The sequence below is a fragment of the Vespa crabro genome, chromosome 8 (genome assembly GCF_910589235.1).
Source record: "Vespa crabro chromosome 8, iyVesCrab1.2, whole genome shotgun sequence".
Lineage (NCBI taxonomy): Eukaryota > Metazoa > Arthropoda > Insecta > Hymenoptera > Vespidae > Vespa > Vespa crabro.
Genome location: NC_060962.1, coordinates 2,098,225 through 2,118,976, shown reverse-complemented (window position 1 = coordinate 2,118,976; position 20,752 = coordinate 2,098,225). Strand labels below are relative to the sequence as shown.

The 20,752-nt window shown below is 34.0% G+C and overlaps 1 protein-coding gene across 5 annotated transcripts in view; it reads right to left on the bottom strand.

Moving 5' to 3' along the window:
- Positions 1-330: 330 nt before the first annotated feature.
- Positions 331-20,752, bottom strand: part of LOC124426090 — a 39,923-nt gene continuing 19,501 nt past the window's right edge. For 2 of the 5 annotated variants that reach the window (XM_046967369.1, XM_046967371.1), the window contains exons 2-6: positions 17,175-17,247; positions 13,891-14,126; positions 5,505-5,796; positions 3,908-4,126; positions 331-3,705 (exon numbers count right to left, since the gene is read on the bottom strand). In XM_046967369.1, coding sequence (XP_046823325.1) covers positions 1,222-3,705; positions 3,908-4,126; positions 5,505-5,796; positions 13,891-14,126; positions 17,175-17,247 — 3,304 coding nt within the window. In that variant the 3' untranslated portion in view covers positions 331-1,221. Of the gene's footprint in view, positions 3,706-3,907; positions 4,127-5,504; positions 5,797-13,890; positions 14,127-17,174; positions 17,248-20,552; positions 20,661-20,752 lie in introns of those variants that run through there. The other 3 variants (XM_046967370.1, XM_046967372.1, XM_046967373.1) reach the window with 3 other exon arrangements.

Genomic DNA, 20,752 nt, shown 5'->3' with positions numbered 1-20,752 from the left:
ATATAAAATATATATTATATTTATATATATATATATTATATATATATTATATGTATATATATTATATATATATAATATAATATAATATAATATATATTATATATTATATATATATAATATATATATAATATATATATATATATATATATATATATATATATATATATATATATATATATGTATAAGATTAATTGTTCCTCGTATCACTTGCATATATAAAATATTATTTTATTTATCATTAATATGAGCAATGGAGTTTTGGTGAAATATCTTTTCTAAACCTCAATTTATTGATTTATTTTTATATTATATAAGAAAACTAAATGCAAGGTGAGTTATTTGAAATTTCTTTTTTACTTACCTATTATTACCTGACTGATAAATTATAATATATCGATATTTATTATGTTATTATAAAATTATATAATTATATAATTACCTCCTCCCCTTTTTGCATAAATCTTTGATTTGTACGAAACTTAATAGAGCATTATGACATTCAAGTAATTGTATATTAAATAATTCAACTTACATGTTTCATGTAAAAGATAGAATATACAGATTGTGAGAGTGTTTGATATTATAGTCATTGAATCATCTAAATATCTGTTTTTTATTTACGATATGAAATATAGTTATTATATAATGTCATTCTTTTATTAATTGCAGATAATCGTAAGTTTAATGTTCTTTACATTAAATAATAAAAATTTAATAAATTAAAAGCAAAGTTACAGTAGCACAATATCGAAATTTCTGGCCGTTCTATTTAATAATTTCGAAGAATTACATGATCTTCGAAATTCGTTTAATTATAGAAATAACATGTTCAATCAAATATTATATCTTTTAGCAAGCTGTTATTTACATTTCTGCTTAAATATGCATAGGATACAGCCTTTGTTGTATTACTACTACGTGCAAATGTGATTGCAATGAAAACAAAATATTGCATGATGCATTTAAGATCCCTCCATCACCGTCATAATCATCGTAGTGTGACTGCACATAATTTTGTAATGCTTACAAATATTTATAAATTAATTTCTGAATGATTTCGCGAACACTTGTAAATATTGCACAAGGATTTGTTAGGTTCATTACAAATTTTAATAATTAGGAGTAAAAGAAATATATTAGTCTTTATGTCGTTTAAACAAATGTTTTCCAACAATTCAATTTGAATTTCATAAATTCTATAAAAATATCGATTTAATGATTTTAATATAAACCTGAAACAACATCAGTAACCTTACCACGTTTACCAATTATGGATGAGGTGGTATTTCGTCTGGCCAATGGATTATCTTTAATGCGTTGATCACCCGAATATTTTCCTGCGTTAAATCGATTTTTACCAAGTCCAAAAGTGTCATAGGTTCGCCCAGCGAAAATACCAGAATCGTTTGATCTATTTGAAAACCTATTGATCGTAGATTTGTTTTGGCCAAAAGAATTATGTTTGACTTCGGATTTTGATAATTCCATGGGTGTAATTTCGGAACCGATTTCATTATCCCTCCTTGCTAATTGTACTTCCTTCTGATAATTCCATTGCCGATTTCTCTGCTCTTCATATAATTCGTCATTCCTTAATTGCTTATTGTTTATATGACAATTATAAAATTCATCGTTCAATAAATGATTATTTCTTACCATTGATTCCTCTTTTTTAACTTTTTGCTTTTCACGATCTATGTAATTACTTTTCGAATTATCCAATTTATTGGATTTAACTTTTATTGATTGTTTGTCATTACGACTGTTATTCGACTTCGGTTGATGTCTATTTGCGTTCCATTCGTTTTTCTCTTCCGTTATAACGATATTAACCATCGAGTCTAAGCCTTCGTCTATTCTATCCAACGATTTAGTAAGCAAGTTGGGTGACTTGGGTGCCTCTATAGATCGTGGTCTTCGAGTAACTAGCGGATCGAGATTATAATCCGTAATATAGATTAATCCACTGTCACTTCCGCCTCTCGATGAGCATTGATCCTTTCTAGCGATATGGGACACGTGATGAAAGGATTCGGATCTTCTCATCCTGGACTTGGAGAAATCTTCTGTGATATTCTGATGTTGCTTGTTCAAATTATCGGTACTGCCGGGCCCACCGTAACTCTGAAGACTACGGTGTTCATCGAATGAGTTTAAACTCTCGAATTTTCTTATACGACACTCTACTCGACTTCCAGTCGATCTTCTCGAACAAGGTGTTGATGTATTCGAATCTAGATAATCATGACTTGTCGATCTGCGTAGAAGTTTCCTCTTTTCCACTTCGCTCCTATACTTAGAACCGTGTCGATGAACGGAAGATTGACGATCTGTTTGATGCTTTGAGAAATCGAATACCTTCGAAGATGTTTCAAATTGTCTATATTCTACATGTTTAATCGATCCATTTTCAGCTGGTATTCGTGTTTTAGACGAACCAGAAGGTTCATAATTTCTTATAGTTTTTCCTTCTAAATTATTTCCATTATTTCCAAAATGACGAAGATCGTCGAAACTTTTCCTGAATTTAGCACTCTTATCGACGATATTGTTTGACAATAAACCGTTCGTGGATCTCTTTTGAAAATGTTCAACCACAGCGGTCTCTCTGATGTGTTCCTCATAGGATTGATTCTTCTCGTTGTACTTCAATCTAGAAGCGCTTAGCAAAGAATCACTACCATCACCTAAAGTTTCCTCCTCGAGCTCTTCGTCGTGAGAGTTGTAAGGTTCATTGTGATCGGCAAAATTACAGTGCCTCACCGCCATTAATGCCGATAAACACGGTGGCGTTCTTCGCGGTGGTTGTGGATGAAGAATTGTCGGAACTATAGCATCTTCGACGTCCGGTCCCTTGACGACTATCTTGACGCTACCCTCCAACGAAGATTTTGAGATCCTTCGTGATACATCCGAGCTCAGTCTTCTAGTGACACTCGAATTATCGCTGTAATCAGGATCGTTACCAAAATAAGTAACTTGTTCTCCTTTCTCCTGACAACTTTGTAATACATTCGAAGCAGAATTGGTATTAAAGATCTTTCGATCAGTTTGCTGATCTCGTTTCGAGACTTGCTCATAGAGACAAACATCGGAATTGTCGTAAGAAAGTTTGGAATTTGGCCTGAAGAGGGCATTTTTCACGAAAGCTGGATCATTTGAATCCAATTCCGCAGATCTTTCTTGATTCTTATCGCTGAACTCTTCCTCAGCATCTTTCACGATGATCCTAAGTTCCTCAATAACATCATCGATCGTCGTTTCTTGATCATTATCTTGCATCGTCGTGATCTTCTGATGATCGTTTTGAGATTGATTTTTTGTATCTTCTGGACTGCTCGATCTTTCTGACGAACTAATACCTTCGTCTTCCGCGTTCGATGATACCTTTTGCGTCTTATTTATACCAAGAATTGTTCCGCTAGATATATTATCGCGATTTTTCGTATTATAATTGTTGAGCTTCTCCACTTGCAATTTCTCGAGCTGATTTTGTAAAGCAGAGACCTTCTTGCTTAAAATTCTACAAGTTTCTTCGGCACGTAGAACCCTTCGTTGAAGAGCATCTACATCGACACAATTTTGTGCCCATTTCTGGACTTCCTTACGCAAAAGATCCGTCAATGTATCTTCCTCTCGACCATCCGATTCTCTCAACCATTCTTGGAGTACCTGCGGCTCTAGTCCAGCTTCGCAGGCCTCCGCCTACAAGATGATTATGATAAATATATGCATTTTATCGGTCAAAAGAAATATATATATTTAACGAAAAAAAATAACAAATACAATTTTTATTCAATTTTGAATAAAATTACACAGACTGCTATCTATTGTTCTTAAGTGGCCTTATTATCCATTGTTCATTCATATTTCATATTTCGATGAGCAAGCATTTTATTATTCTTACCTGAATGTATAATCTCGTTTGCGTACGAGGTGCTGACTTTAAGAAAGCATTCAAGAAGGATACTCCTGCCACTCTCAGAGCGATAGCAGCTCTGGGAGCTAGAAGTGCGCCAGCCAAAAATCTGAACCTTCCACCTTCGCCGTATTTCAACCTCAATGTAGAAACAGCTTCGGAAACTGCGGCGTGTCCACCTGCAGTCTGACAAACCTTCGTCAGCAACTGTAAATTCGATCAATTTTTTTCTCTTTTTTTTTTATAAACTATAAACATCTTATGTTATCAAACAAGTTTTAGTTTCAGTTATTACAAGTTTTACGATTGGAATGAAACACGTTTTACAACCATAGGAAATTTTATATATATATATATATATATATATATATATATATATAAATGTATATATAAATGTATATATATATATATAAATATATATGTTATATATATATATAAATATATATATATAACATAAATATATATAACATATATATATATATATATATATATATATATATGTTTATACATATTTTTTGTTGATTAATTTCCTTTTTATCTTCCATAGTCTAGATTACAGTCATTATTTTCTCGATCTTTATTTTTATTATCGTTAAGTTTGTATGTTTTGATCATTAACTATTCCGTATCCTTTAATATGCGATTAGAAACCTGTCGTGTAAACGATTATTTGTTTTTGTTAAATTTTGATAATCGTTCATATGCTTAGCCTGGCCATGGTTAACAACTACATAGGTACTTCCTGAGATAAAGATATCTAGGTATATGAAAAGATAAAGAAAAAGAAAAGAAATTACGGTCAACGGTTGTATAAATGCTTGCAAATGAAACCGTTGCGTTCGATCGAATAACGTTTGGCTGTAGAAATGATAAAAACTGGTTTTGCCGTTGACGGTATATATTCTCCAAATAACGGAGCTCGATCGAGTAAAGGGTTCTTTTCGTTGCCCAAACTTCGTGTTTATGAGCGGCTCAATGGGTCAAGTTAATAACGAATTAATCGAGGACGATTTTAATTGGGTGGAATTGAAACTACAACGAATAGATGATTCTTTTTATTTAATAAAAGTTTTCTTTTATGAGTTAACAGAATTATCACGATTCTTATAACGTTAACAGAATTTTTTTTCTTACCGTTCCGAAATATATACTCATGCAACATAGCCGTGATGAATGGTTAATTTACTCTAATGTTATGGTTATAAGAAATGAGGATAAGTACTGTCGGTTTTGATCGCATTAACGAGCGTATAAAAACTTCAGAGTTCATTGTAATAAATTATATACGAAATTAATACGGAAAGTATGTTAACGGTAAGATGTGTATCTTCGAATAAAAATGTTTTGAGATCCCCTTTCAATTCCAGGAAGAAGTAACAAGCAGGGATAAAAGAGATCATCAAGGTAAAGTGAAGAGTTTGAAGTGATCGACCACTCGACTTAAATCTTTTCTAGGATTGAGAATCATTCAAAGGTACGTTTACGGATGGTCTCTCGCGTTTGTAAGCGATTATCGTGTCGGCCAGCTGTTTTTAAAATAACGGTAAGCGTCGAGTACGAGCGCGGAAGATGGTACGATTGTTACCTGAAGAGCCAGAACACGAGACCGGTTCAGACTACTCGTCAGACAGACCGCCAGAGCAAGAAGTCCAGGTTGAGCTTGCACTAGTAGCCGTGGTGCATCAGCGCATCGTTCACCGCAGGCGGCCAAACACTCGACGCATCCTAACTCGTCCAGAGCAGCCCTTCTGGTACCGACTCTTGGCCCAACATGTCCGGACGTCGGTGGTGAACTTTGAGCCAACTGTACTCCACGAAGAGTCTCCAATAATAAAGTTATTCCATCTGCCGGTGGCGAGGCAAATTCTTGAACGAAACTGCAAAGCAAAACAACATGCGAACGATGTATTCTTTTATTTTAAATAATAGTTCCATAACTAAGATATTTGTCAAATAATAGTATCAAGGATTTAAAAGGCACATACATATATAATATTTACTAAAAGATATAAAAATATTATATATCAGAATTGAAAGTTGTTAATGGGGTTTTAGTAATATAAATAATCGGCAACCAAAAGATTTGTTTGCTGATTAACATATCACATCCTTATTTTATTTTTACAATTCTCCTTTTCTTACTTTTTTCCATACGTCAAAGCAAGAATATGGAATATTGTCACGCATCGGTGAGGATTATCTTCACCGAAATGTCTCTTGTGTCTGTTTATTTTTTCCTTCTTTTTTCAACGATCATTCGTCCATATATCGCGTCTGCAACTATGGAAACTTGGTTGGTGCGTCGCGACAAGCCGGCTTATGCAAATGAAGTTTATGGCGAGCTATTTTATGCGATCGGTTTGTCACCGGGAGAGGAATGGCGAGAGAGGGATAGGGTGGCTGTTTCGTTTGCCAACAAAAAAAAATAAACTAGAGAAGGGAAAGAGAGAGAGAGAGAGAGAGAGAGAAGGCAACAGGATTAACGTAGAAAATCCCTGCAGCCCGTGGAGAGCCTTTGAAATATCTCGTAACGTGGCAATACGTTTTCCCTCTCGATAATATCGGCCATTGTAAAATATAGGCGCAGATTAAGAGGACGATAAATTCTACGACTTAATGACGCGGACGATCGGCAAATAGAAGTAGAAATAAATAATATCGTCTCGTGTTTGTCTCCTTTATATTTTATTCTCTTTCCCTCTCTCTCTCTCTCTTTATCTTTCTCTCTCTCTCTCTCTCTCTCTCTCTCTCTCTCTCTCTCTTTCTCTATCTCAGACTCTTTCTTTTTTTCTTTCTTTGCTATCTTTTTACAACGCTCACCAATAACGTCATTGCAATTGCAATTGCAATTTCTTTTCCCAAGCTTCATGCTCGAGTTTCATTTTTCTTTTCTCTTTTGTTTTGTTTTGCTTTCTTTGTTTCTATTCGAACAACATGGTACGTGAAGAAGCGTATGAATCATTGTGGCGATCTTTAGTGGAACGAAGAAGAATACGGAGAACGATGATGAAGAAGAAAAAACAGAGAAAAAAGAAGAAGAGGAGTACGAAGTGATTTCCCTCTACGGACGTCCGCAAGGTGCACGTTCGTGCGTAATGGCCCTAAGGGAGACAGGTGCAAGGACGAAGAGGAAACGCACGATGCAGCTGTCGCACGGTGACAAGTCAACACGGTCTATAGTAGAGGAGTTCGAGAGATACCGAGAGAGGATACCACCATCACAGGTGTTGCCCAAGGATACAAAATTACCGATCATTTATTGTAAACTAATTACGCCGACACCCATAATTTTACTATTTTACCTTTCCAAAGGAAAAAGAAATCTTATAAAAATGTAAACATTACTTGTTCCATTTAAAATTTAATTTTTTCCAAAATTTCTTCAAAATTTTCTTTATGATCATCTCGTAAGATAGACAACGTTCTTGTATCTAAGTGTGTTTCAATTAATTTCTTCAATTATAACTTTTAAACGAAGTGATGTAGTTACGTATAATCAAATCGAACGTCAATTTGCAATCGACAGTCGATAAACGAACGATAGAATAATTTTTCCGCAAGTTGTACATACGTATGTACGTATATATATATTTCTTTCTATTTGGGTGAAATAGAAGCGTCTTATCTCTTATCATAGAAATATGAATATATTCATTAAAATCGTAGATACTGATATAAAAATATAAATTACTAGACTCAATAATTCAAGATAAAAGCTTATCTTATATATCGACATTAATGTTCATGAATATTTGAACATTCGATGAATTTCTAAATTTATTGTCACGTGAGAACATGTTCCGTTTTTCCAACTTTCCTTGGTTAAATTCCCGTAACACATAATTTGCGTTGTTCCCTTTTTTCTCGGTTTCTGAGTCGTTTTCTTAATTGCACCATTAATACTCAACGTAACGGCACACAGGAAGAGGTGGAAGCCAAGTAGACTCTTCATTGTAGCTACATTTTAGTCAGCTTTAAAGAGCTTCTTTACTGAGAATTCACCGTGAGAATGAAACGTACAATAAAATTGTTTGTCACTATTCTGGAGAAGAAGGTTTCGACGAGCTCGTTGACGGCTAGTGTTAATTATTAATTTTAGCTTGGCGAAGAAAATAAAAGGGTTTGTAATTTTCTCAGGGTTGTTCCTACGAAAAGCAAGTTCACGTTCTAATGTTCATATTTGGATGATCTCCTTCGCATTCGTACATTAATGGTTCGGTGCTAGCAATCGACCGTTCAACATATTTGGATGTTGAACGTTCGAACGATTTCGCTCGAATATTCGAGTTGGAACGTTAACGACAGGATGTTTTCCTATTCCCTTGAATTTTATAATGATCATTCCAAGCAAGGTGATGTTTAGTAATCGTCGATTTAATACTCGTTATCCTAAGTCTAGTAATTTACGTTTCCATGGACTTTCTGAATAACGTACATATATAGTAAAATTACATTTACAAATTGCCTTTCGAAATTGAAGTAAAAGGAATGGATTTGAAAGACATTTATTAATACATTGACGATCTTCTTTGCAATGATTTATGTTAAGACTTAGTTACAATTTAAAAAAGAATAAGTTCACAGCAAAGATTTCTAATACGTTTCAACATTAATCAACTATATTACCTAAGTATAAAAGAAATATTAAACAAATAAAATCTTAACATATCTAAAACAATTTTCTTTCCATTATGAACTTTAATAATTGTGTAGTTGACATAAATAAACATGGTACGTATAATTGCAAAATCGTTGTCTACCACTTTCGATAAGCAAACGAGAAAGCCTTTGCATGTTGTGAGCTGATCGTGGGTTGGACGCTGTGGAACAACGAGGACCAGAATTCGTACGTCTTAGCCATTTATGGTCGCAAGAAATGTTGCGCAAGTTGGAGCATGACCGAAAGAGTGAAGTGGTTGACGTCTTGAGGAAAAAAAGAGGAAATAAGAGCAGGACAGAAACGGTAATACGCAGGAACCATAGATCAAGAGCTGTCAAGAATCGAGCCGTGAGTTTTTTCGGCTAACAAGATCGCAAGAGGAAGAGACGATAGAAGGAGAAAAAGAGTTAAAGAAGGGAAAGAATGAGGAAGATGAGAAGGGCTCGTCGATATCTTTTGCCAATTACTCGTCGCGCTCGTCCGACGCTTATACCTTCGGACGAACGGACGTCGCGGACAATAGCTTCATTAACTCCTCGTCGGACAGGATCCTTGAAGAAGCAGGAAGAGTTAACTCGTCGTTTAACGATCGCCCGTAACTCGAACTTCCTTTTGTTTATAACAGAACCTAAGAAATTTTTTTTAATCGGATGGGAAACAAAAAATAATCATTTCTTGGAAAATGGTTATTTGATCTATCTAATAATAACTTCTTTTAATTTATAGAAAAAAAACGAAAATTAATAAAGTCGTTCGAATTACAAATATTATTTATACTTATAAAATTATCACGTTTATGAAAAAAGATGTAAACGAGTTAAAATCAGATCAAAAGGGACACCACAGTCACTGTTTACTTTTTTTAAATAATATCATATGGATATATATGTAAATTGGAACTAAAAGTTCGTCTGTCTTTCTACGTATATACGAGGACTGCATAAATATAGCGTATAAGCGCCGTTGTATAATAGAATGAATGCAAATGAGTATTAAACGGGCCGTGTATACCTTGTTCCTATGAACAGCTCAGCTCGTATTTAGTGGCACACTACGAAACAAACCGATACACACAGGGAAAACGTTCTTCCCTTTTCTAACAATGGCTGCATTATGTTACTCCGTGTATTATGCATAATGGCCGAGGTGTCGTGATACCTCGACTACGTGTACAAAATATTCCAACGCCTCGGGATTCACAGTTCAGATATCCGATCTTTTTCTTCTTCTTCTTCTTCTATTTCGTTTTTATTACATTTTTTTATGATAACTGTTATCAACTACAAATGTAAATGTTAAATAGAAATATGAAACAAAATCGAAATCGAAATTAAATCGCACCAATTGATATCGATGCTATATATATATCGTTGCTTATAGATTGTTGATCGGCGATACAAATGCAACATCTCGTAATAACTCTTTAATTTTTCTTGAAAAATCAAAACCGTTCAAGTTTTTATCCGTCTTTCAAGCAAGAAAGGCGAACGAAGCGGACGGTTTATTATTCCGCGCGACGTCGGTATGGAACAAAGAAAGCGTTCGTTCCAAGGAGAACGAGTGGCCGTTTATCGAAAAGTATGCCTTCCCCGCGACGCGGAACGTGTCGCGCGAGGCTTCGTCCGGCAATGGGTGCATTATACTGCATCCTGCATTATGCAGACTATGGTGTGCACGTAAGAATGTCTTGTGGCGAACACACTGTGAATACCGATTGGCCCTTATTACTTCTTTCAAGAGATGGACACACCCTAAAATTCACGTGACAACGAAGCTCGATGACGTTGAACGAAGAAGGAAAATGAAAGGAAACGACCACCTTTTCCCTTTTACCACGTAAATACGTGCTATTATGTTGTTGTCCTATTCATCCTATTTTTCTTTTTTAAGAAAAATTGCAATATAAAATAATTATATGCGAACGATAATCGTTATTATTAATATTACATATAACTATGTTAACAAGATTCCTCTAATCTGATTATGTAATCTAAGTTTTTTCAATTTTTTGTAAATAGCTGTAGAACATAGAATATAACTCTTAACGATTTATTTAAATAATAATAATATATATATATATATATAATTTCTGATTAGTTAGTTATTCACAATTGTTTAAATTTTCTATTGTATTCGACTTTATATTCGTATTTGTACTATAAACAATTTTATCTAGCTGCTTACGTAATATATAATATGAATAAGTTCATGACCTACAAACTAAAAAGTGAGATTTACATAGCAAGATAAATAAAATCCAGTATTTATATGACCGTGTCTTTTTCTTTGGAGTTCCAAGAAATTCGTCTTCGCGTAAGGAAATAAACAAAATCAAACAGACCAACCGTCTTCTCTCCCTCAACCGTGATAAGGATAATCCTCTTAGTATTACACGATACCCTCGTGATTACGCATCTGTCGTTCCTTTTTGTAGGTTTTAAATTTGTTCGTATATTTTAAATTCCGTTTAATATTCGATTTCACACGGAATTAGATACTTACGTGATACTATTAACTGATAAGGTTGACAGTTGATACATTAATTTTAGAAAGTGAATAGGTTAACCTTTTGCACTATAACTTATTTTCTTAATATCTTTTAATAATGTTCTCGGCAAATTCTGATCTGATTTTTTTTACATTTAAATATCTTATGTACACATGTTCACATATACTTTCAAAGTAATTTTTAATTGAAACTTTTTTTTTGTTAAGCAGATCAAGAGTCATATCAGAGGTGATTCAAGAATTCTATGCAAAAATTTTATTGTCAGGTCAAAGTGCAAAGAATTACAAAAAGAAAGGAAATGATTTAGCAATTGTATTATTTTCTGACAAAAAAAGATATAAGACGAAAGAAATGAAAAAAGCATAATAATAGAGATAGAAAATAGAGAAACATCACGAAAATGTCTAAAAAAGAAAGAAAAATGTTTTCAAAATCGTAGACATTATTTGATTGTGTATTTCCGTCCAATATGTTTGCGTGGAATAAGAAAATCACAAAGGAAAGTGCCGGCTATTCTATTTCTCAAGTACACGCGATCTGATACAAAACTTCAGTAAGGAGAAGAAAGAAGAAAATGGATTCAAGATCGCGTGGAAAGCCACGCGATTTTCCCGTTTTTTCTTCTCTTTCTTTTTCTTTTTTTTTTTCATTAAACTAGGAAGCAGTTATGCGTTAGCTGTTACGCGAAGCGGAAGCATCGTAGTGTGTATCACGGGTTCGGTGCCCGGTCGACGAGTTATCCTCTATCCACTTCTTATTCCTCCTCCTCCTCCTCTCCTTCTTCTCCTTCTTCTTCATCATATTCTTATTCATCTTCTTCGTCGATAGTTGCGTGCGTATAGATGCGTAAAAACACGTGTGCATTAGCTACATTCAAAAATTTGTTTCTTTTTTGTTATACTTTCTGTTTGTTTTTTTTTCCACACGATTCAGTAATCACATAAACGAAAAATATGTCTCTGTTTATTATTAAGGTAATAGAAAGTATTGAAATATATCGAGTTTTGTCGATTTATGTTTAATAAAATAATCATTTGCATATTTGAATGTGATATAAGTTATAGGTAATAGCAGACTGTAAAATACGAGATTATTAATATATTATAAGTTACAAAAGCAACCCAGACGACAAGTAATGTATTAGTAGTAGTATATGAACAAACAATTAACACGGGAGAAGTGCACGGAATTAAATAACATCTCGGTAAGATCGTTTATTCATGTATAAATATATACATATATATATCATATATATATACAGAATGTTTCTTATTCCGGTAATGAACCGACGAATCCTTCGTTAATGAATAAACGAAAGGGGGAAGGATCTTGTTCAGTAACCGTGACGGGAGAACATGTTTTTTGACGTTAAATTACCAGTTTAGATATGATACATAAATACATGCACACATATATATGCATACATACATACATACATACATATATATATATATATATATACATATATAAGAATTTATAATCAAAGGAAAGTAGAATGGTTGTAGTTAATAAGGAAATGAAAAAAGAATTAAAAAAAGAAAGACAAAAGAACAAATTTCCAAACATGCCGCACCTTCAACTCATCAGAAACTTTCATGATCTTTGAATGAAGTCACGGATTTCTCGTATGCAAGAAATATAGCATCGAGGATGTGACTCGTTCAAGATCATCGATTCGCACACAATCTCTACTACGCTCCCGTTGAGCAGTTAACCGTAATATCACAGTTTGCTTATCCACGATCCGTTCGGTAAAAGAGTCTTATCTCATTTGCATCGTCGAACAGGGTGCTCTCCGTATAGTTATTATTCCTATTATTATTATTATCGTTGGTTTATGTGGGACATCGACCACGCGTCCACTTGCTCGCGTTAACGACAAGACGAAGGATTCTAGAATCTCTCTTTCTCGATTACGCCTCTTACTAGGCGCCGCGCACGAGTCCGTCCCTCTTTCTTTCTCTTTATCTTTCTCTTTCTTATTCTTAGATGCCACGGGCTAGACGTACTTCTCGATAGAAAAGGAGAGAACAAAATATAATGTACATACGACGATGCACAGCATCATCTTTATTAATCATTCGTTCGCCTAACGGACTTAGCTCGTTTCTCTTCGACGACTTTCGATCGGTCATACATTGTTTTTTTATGTTTGTTAGTTTGTATGTACGTCGCTGTCGTTGATTTTCTTTCGAAGCGAAGAGAACGCTCGAGAATGATTCATTTTTTTTAAAGAGTTGTACAAGTTTCCCTGGCACAGCTCGTTGAATATGTCTCAACAAATATCATGGAAAGAAAACTATATGATTACGTTTACAAAAAAAAATGAATTTGATTTTGAAATTTCCTTGATTATTCGAGCTGCAAGAAAACAATATATGATGTCTACACTATATGATGTCTCGTTTCATATTAAAAAACATTTGTAAAAATCTTTTTTTGATAATTTCAGCCCCTCACGATTTTAACACTGTGATACATTCTTTATATTTGTGCGAATTTAGAATACGATTTTAATATAGATAAAAAAAATAATTATGCGTTATTATGGATAGTCAATAATGATAATGCATCGGTCGAATAAGGAATAATGAATTCTGTAATTTCGTATGAGTTTTAGTCAATTACGTAGAAAATACTTCCGTGTTATTAATTAAGTTGAGCTAAGACATAATTTCTTATGTTTAGCAAGGTCATAAGATAATTTTTCTTTGTTCATAAATAAATGAAGGAAATGTTTACACGTTTATAAGAAATCTATTAATTGTTACTTCTTAAAAGGTTAATTGATAATATACTAACCTTGGAAAGGCCAGCCTAAGATCAGCTCTAAGTTTGTTTAGTAGTTCGCTAACCGACGTAAATTGTCTGAGTGTCATCTCGCCTGCACTTCCGGAAATGTAACCGGAACTTGAGCTGGTGGTAGACGGCAAGGTATCTTGTGAATCCTGAACAGTGCTTAGTGGTCGTCTTCCCCATCGTCTCAATGCGATCGCGTAATCCTCGGCGTTGTACGTTGGTGGTCTCAGGCCAGGTTCCTAGATAAATAAAAAAGTCGATTTAGTTACACTTTTTTTTCATCATTTAAAATTCATAATTGCTTTACGTGAGTATAATAAAAATTCAACGAAATGTCTTAAACGCGGAAGATGCATTTATAATAAACGAAAAAACGAATACTTCTCTATGTATTCCTATTTGAATTTTCGAGCTTGGTAAGTGAAAAAGCTGAAAGTTCGCAGACATTGATGGACAAATTGTTAGTCGATCGATTTTCTTTGGTTGGTGATCGTTCGAGCGATGCGTGACTGGAGTGTCTCTCGATGATACGACGAGATACGTTTTTCTATCTAGAATATAGCGAGTATCGTGACTCATGTGCGTTTCTTATGAATTATTTACTTTGATGTAATAAAAAGAAAAAAGTTCTCGCTATATCGACCTTGTCACTTTTATTCTCTCTATATTAATTGACATAACGTTTGTGTACGAATTGATTCCCGAGCATTAACGAAAACTATGCGATCTTTTGAATGTGCATATAAATTGAATTTGTTTTTTCCTTTTTTTTTCATTAGAACGAACTTACAGAACTTACGAATAATACATAACTTACGTAAAGTTCAGGATTGATCTTTTTCGATAATTTTTAACTCCATTATTCGTCCTTGGAAAGTTCGTTGTGAAGATCAGTTTAAGAATATTTCGAAATTAGTCCACGAGTTCGCGTTCGCGCGAATTATAGGCGCATCGAACTATGAAATATTCATGCGAAAAGGCTTGGAGGCAATCGAGAGGAGAGCGACGGCTAATTTTACGGCGCTTCGAAGCATAAATCTGTGAGATTATAGTGATTATCGCGTTTCCCCGTGATCCGAACACGAATCGAGTGCATCAAGGTGCTACTGAAGCTTCTTCTACTATTTCTACTTTTTCTTTCTATTTCCTTTTGCTTTCTCTCTCTCTCTCTTTCTCTCTCTCTCTCTCTCTCTCTCTTTCTCTTTCTGTTCACTTTAATCGGCAAGACGAAAGGCAATAGAGGAAATCAATTCTCCTGGATTCAGAAAGATTCGCTGGTCCGTGGAAAGCACGAAGTAGAGCCGGAGCAACTAATGAGAAGATTACATAGCAATTTCGCGGGAACCAACTCGTCAATATATCGGCGTTCAATGCTGGTTATTAAATCGATTAAAAGATCGTTCGAGTTATTGTACTAGGAGAATAGAATTTTCTTTTTTTCTTTATTATTATAAATTTCTATTAAATCATTCGAAATTACTTTTAAATGAAATAATGATAATATATAATAACATTTTAAATGACGATCGAAGACCCGTGGTAAAATATAATAGTTCTAGTTTCCACGTCCTGTCAATTTTAAAGAATCGCATGTGCCTGAGTTAAATTGGAATAACTAACAATAAAGGCAAATAAGTATATATAAGGTAATATATCCTCTTTACATAGTTTCGAAAATTACAAGAGGGACACAGAGAGAATGACGAGACAGGAAACGTAGTCTCAGCAAAGTAGGTATATACTTTGATTTCTTATTTGCGGTCGACCGTTTCTTTCCCGTCGCACGAGAATCTCACACGTTGGATGCAACCGCAAAGTCCAAGTTTTACGAATTTTCTTTGATATACAGCGAAGAATGGAAAAAGAAAGAAAAAAATACATTGTCCTTCGATCAAGTAATTTATAAATAAGAACAAAAATAGGTAATGGTTGAAACGAAAAAAAATCTATCCTGTAAAAATTCTTAATGGCTCTTCGAAACATAGATCACAAAATTATTTTACATCTTTTTGATTCAACGGTCAAGCTGTCCTGATTTGAAGGATCATCCATTAAGATCTGCATCGTCGATTAAATTCCTATTAGGTCGAATATCGCGTCGATAGATTAGAAATCTGGCTCAACGATAAATGACGGATACTTTGTAAGACGTATTAAGGTGCTCAAGGTATTACTCCTGGCAACGCTTTCATGAATCGAGGACGATTAATCGTGCGGGGCTTATCGATTCTTTATCTTCAAAGAAATCGATCGCATCGTTTCCAATGACTTGTCCGAAACGAGGAAGAATTAATCAAACTCATAACATTAATTAGGAAAACTGAATTTAATATCTCTAAATGTTTGTTATTAAGGAGTATAAAGTCAAGAATAGTTAATAGGACAAAAAATGGAATGGTTTCATACTGATAGACTATTAGTTAAGTTAAATATTCGATCCAAAGATGAAACGTGAAAAACAACGTCTTTCAGCGAGGAAAATTATATATTAGAAATACATATTATAAGTTAACGGAAAGTGATCTTTTTTGATCCTGCAGCTAGATCAGTTATTTCTCGCGTTCTTCTCTTTTTTGTTATAGGCTCTTATTGTAGTTTCCTTTGCGTCACTTTCAATGTTGTCGTACGCCGAGCATTAGCTCTCTGGTAATGGAATTCTCACGGTTCGAAAGAAGCAAAAGGAAGTGGCCGAAGGACGTTTTACCATGTATATTTTCTCTTCCTCTCTTTCTATACACACACACAAACACACACACAAACACACACACATATGTCTCAAAGCAGAGAAATAGAGAGAGAGAGAGAGAGAAAAAAAGTATGCTAATCTAAAATATCCTGCCGCGTCGACGCACCGTGTGTGGAATGAGCGTTTTGTACGATTAAAGTTAATTCTTTTTCTCCTCGGTTAACCTTGTATGAAATAGAATAAAACAATTTGAAGTTTTTGAAAATGTCTAAACCAATTGATCATACGCCTGAATAATTAGTATGGAATATTAAAAGAATTAATAAATTCGATTTATATAATAAGTATAAAAACATTTCGATAAATGTATATACATGCACTATTACATTTTACAATTGAATGGAGTTTATTTCTACTTTCTTTTTAAATAAAATAAATAATATCCACATGAGAAAGATTTCACGTTCTACAATTGAAAACTAAAAATACATATAGTGATTTTATATAATTTAATCGAATAAAGTCAAGCGCACGCACGTGTAACGGTTTAAAGAAGTGCTTTGCAGGCGTGAAATAACGTGGAAATCCTTGAAGTTCTTACCTTTTCCGTTTGTGGTCCCCAGGGCTTCACAACGAGCAACTCTTCCTCTGCATTTGGCGCCATGTCCGATTCGCTGAAACAGAAAAGCAGTTGGTCTTAATTGAGGAATTTTCATTAAACTCATTTACATTTAGTTCAACCGCATTTACATTTTTTCTAGATTAAATGAGAAACGAGGGTATAAATTTTGTTTTTTTCTTTTCTGTTTAATTTCTTCATATATTAATAAAGTGAATTAGTAAATAGTTATAACTTTCTTTTCTATCGATTATTAATGAAATTATTAGTTATCGATTATCGTTATGTTAAGTTTTTTTAACCTTATTTCAACATAACAAATTACGCGAGTAAAAAGTTTAACAAAAATATTGATTTGAATAGTAAATTCTTATAAGATATACAATAAGAAAAAGGAAAAAGAAAAAAAAAATGAAGAAGAGAAAGAGCAAGCAGGTCGAAGGAGAATCGATCAGTCGATACTCGCGATATTTAATCGAACTTCTTGCACGTTCGTACCAGCTGTTTGATTCTTTTACGATTATGTTTGCCACTTCAGTGCGATTCCACGCTTAACGGTTGATTTAACGACGAGGTACGCGCGATGTGGCGGATGAATCGATTTCATGTGGACTCCCTCGACTCTTTGCAGAAAGAATCGATGATGAATGTTACGTTCGAAGTTTCTCTTATTCTCTTTCGAACGGATGGAAGGCGACCAGACCACCTTCAGAGTTTCCATCATGGAATTTTCAAACGGTACCTTTGCCGAGTCCGCTTCAACCATAAGCGCAAGTCGATGCGATTGCAAGTAGTCAGAAGAATCGCGACTACTTTAATTACGCTTAACTCACGAACCGACTTCGAGGTGAATTCTGCGAATCCCTCGTTATTAGAAGATCTTCTTGGCAACGTGACATTTCCTTGACGATATAACTACATATATGCGAGTTTTGCTAATTGAGGTAAATGAAACAGATGTATTCTAATGATTCAAGTACTTTTTATAATTAATTTTATGAACAATTTGACATTATTACTAGAATACTATATAAATTAATGTTTTTTTTGGGGAGGGGAAACGTTTGGAATCTTCATGGATTTTGCAGTTAATTATGAATCGAAAAAAAATTCAATAAACTTTTCAAAGATTTTCTAAATATTTTAATGAACGAGCTGAAGAAAGATTGTCATTACGTGTTTATAAATTTTATTTATTTTACAAATTTCAATGAATCTTTCAATTGGTACATCAATAATCGAAAACTTTTCTATACAGCTATACGTATCTACACGAAGAGATTGAATGATTATAATAAGAGAAAAAAGCATAATCGAATCGTTGTCCGACATCTCCGTTTCACTGTCAAGGTCAAGTTACGACCAGTTGTGCTTCTTTTGCAAAAAAAAAAAGCTATAGAAATTCTTCCCGTAAGCGTTTATGCTTTGCTTATATGCGAAACGAGAACATGAAACGACTTGAGCCTGAAGGAACGCACGAAGTAAAATTTTATCAAATATTAGCGTTTTACGGTCCAGTGCAGTTCGTAATGCGATAATTCTACTATGCTAGACGTTCTACGAGGACATGGGACTACGGGCGCTTAGTTTTGTAGGTTAGCTATGTCGATAATGGAAGTCACGATTCGTATACGATCATGTTCGTATGCACAAAGAAAAAGAGAGAGAGAGAGAGAGAGAGAGAGAGAACGAGATGGAAAGATAGATAGATAGATAGATAGATATATAGAGATAGAAAAAGAGAGAAAGAGCAGAGTACAACTTCTCTCAATATTATCGAGATCGATCAGAAATCTATTGGCCATGTTCGGCGAGTTCCCGACCTCGAGATCACTTGATTACTTCGAATCGTATCGATTCATGTAAGAACGTTTGCTATTCTTATTTCTTATCTAGCAAAGAGCGATCATCTCAAAGTTCGAATCTTCTTCGAAGGTCCGTGATCGTGCGGGTAATCGAAAGGGCGAATCGACATCTGATGTATCTTCACTTCTATATATCCTTTGAATGTTACTAACCGGTTTAAGGCTATCTAATTTATCGTACTAGTGTATTGACAGTACGGTAAATCTTTAATTATATGAATACCGGTTATGAAAATCCTGCCGTATCGATATGACAATTATTCGAAAATAGATCATGTAGTATGTAGTACAACTTTGGCAAATGAAAAATTCATGTGTTCATCTTAAATTTTTCCTTCTCTTTTAAATTAACGTTCATTAATGTTACTTCATCATAGTTTCTATGTATTTCTTTCAATTTTTAACGAATTAATACACGCAATCGCAGTAAATTATACCATTCATATAACCAATATAACCAATATAACCATATAATCAATTCTGTTCGGTATGGATGTTATAAACATAAAAAATCAATTTTTATCGACGTATTATTCATTTCCTTTTTGTGTTTAAAAATCAATTAACGTCTCGTTTACAATTATTTTTGCTACGTCACTCCATCACTTAGACATCCATTCATCGTATCTTTTTCAAACTTTTTCGGTAACGGTATCCCAAAATCGAAACTTGAAGTATGACGCAAGAATTTCTTCAAGGCTTGTAGGAGTAACTTGAAAGGACAGCTATAAAAAGTATCGATCGTGACAAATTAGCCTCATAAAATTCTTAACTGCATTTGAAATCTCGCCTGTCACCGTTCGTAAAGTAAGAACGCGAGGGTTATCGTTTATATCTCGCCTGTTATAATTTATACGTTTGAGTACCGCGAAATTGCATAATCGCAAAGTGTAATTTACACGACTTCGTTTTTCATGTTTCTTTTTTTCTTTTCTTTTTTATTTTTTCTTGTAATGTCTCTTATTAATTTCCAACCTTCTTTTTCTTATACAATTTCCGTGTCCCATGGAAAGAAGAGATAAATCAATAACAACGTTAATTTAATAAATAAGTTAATTAATAAAATAATTCATGAACAATCAACACAAGATAATAATATAATATGAAACATATAAAACGCGTAAGATTCTTAACGTAATGATTCCCTTCGACAAGTGTAACTCATTCATTCTGTTTCTTGCTGTAATAACTTTACATGTAATGACAGCTAGAACGAATTATATTTATTACTCACATCAGACAAGAACGAAGAACTCATTAAAACAAGAGCACTAATAAGCAAGGATATAATATATACTGCTCAAAGTTCACAATAAATCGAAGAACGTTCTTTTGTCTTTTTAAAGATAAAATCAAATTTACAAGGGACGATGGTTAAACGAATATATATATCGAACTATGCAATTCGATCGGAGATCGTGTCGTTGTAGCAAAATGCAGGATGAAAACTCATTACGGTCGCTCACGATGTTTCTCTAGAAATACAAGGGAATACCTTTATTGATCCGAGTGGAGTCATTGGTGATCGGATTGAATCGATTGATTGATCGATCGATCGATCGACCTCGTCTCGATCAGATTTAACCCCCCGGAAACGTCTCGGACCGCTCGGAAGCATGTCGCGCACGATCGGATGTAGCAGACGAAGTAGCAGCCGAGCAAGATCTTACGTAGTCACATCTCTATGTATGCATA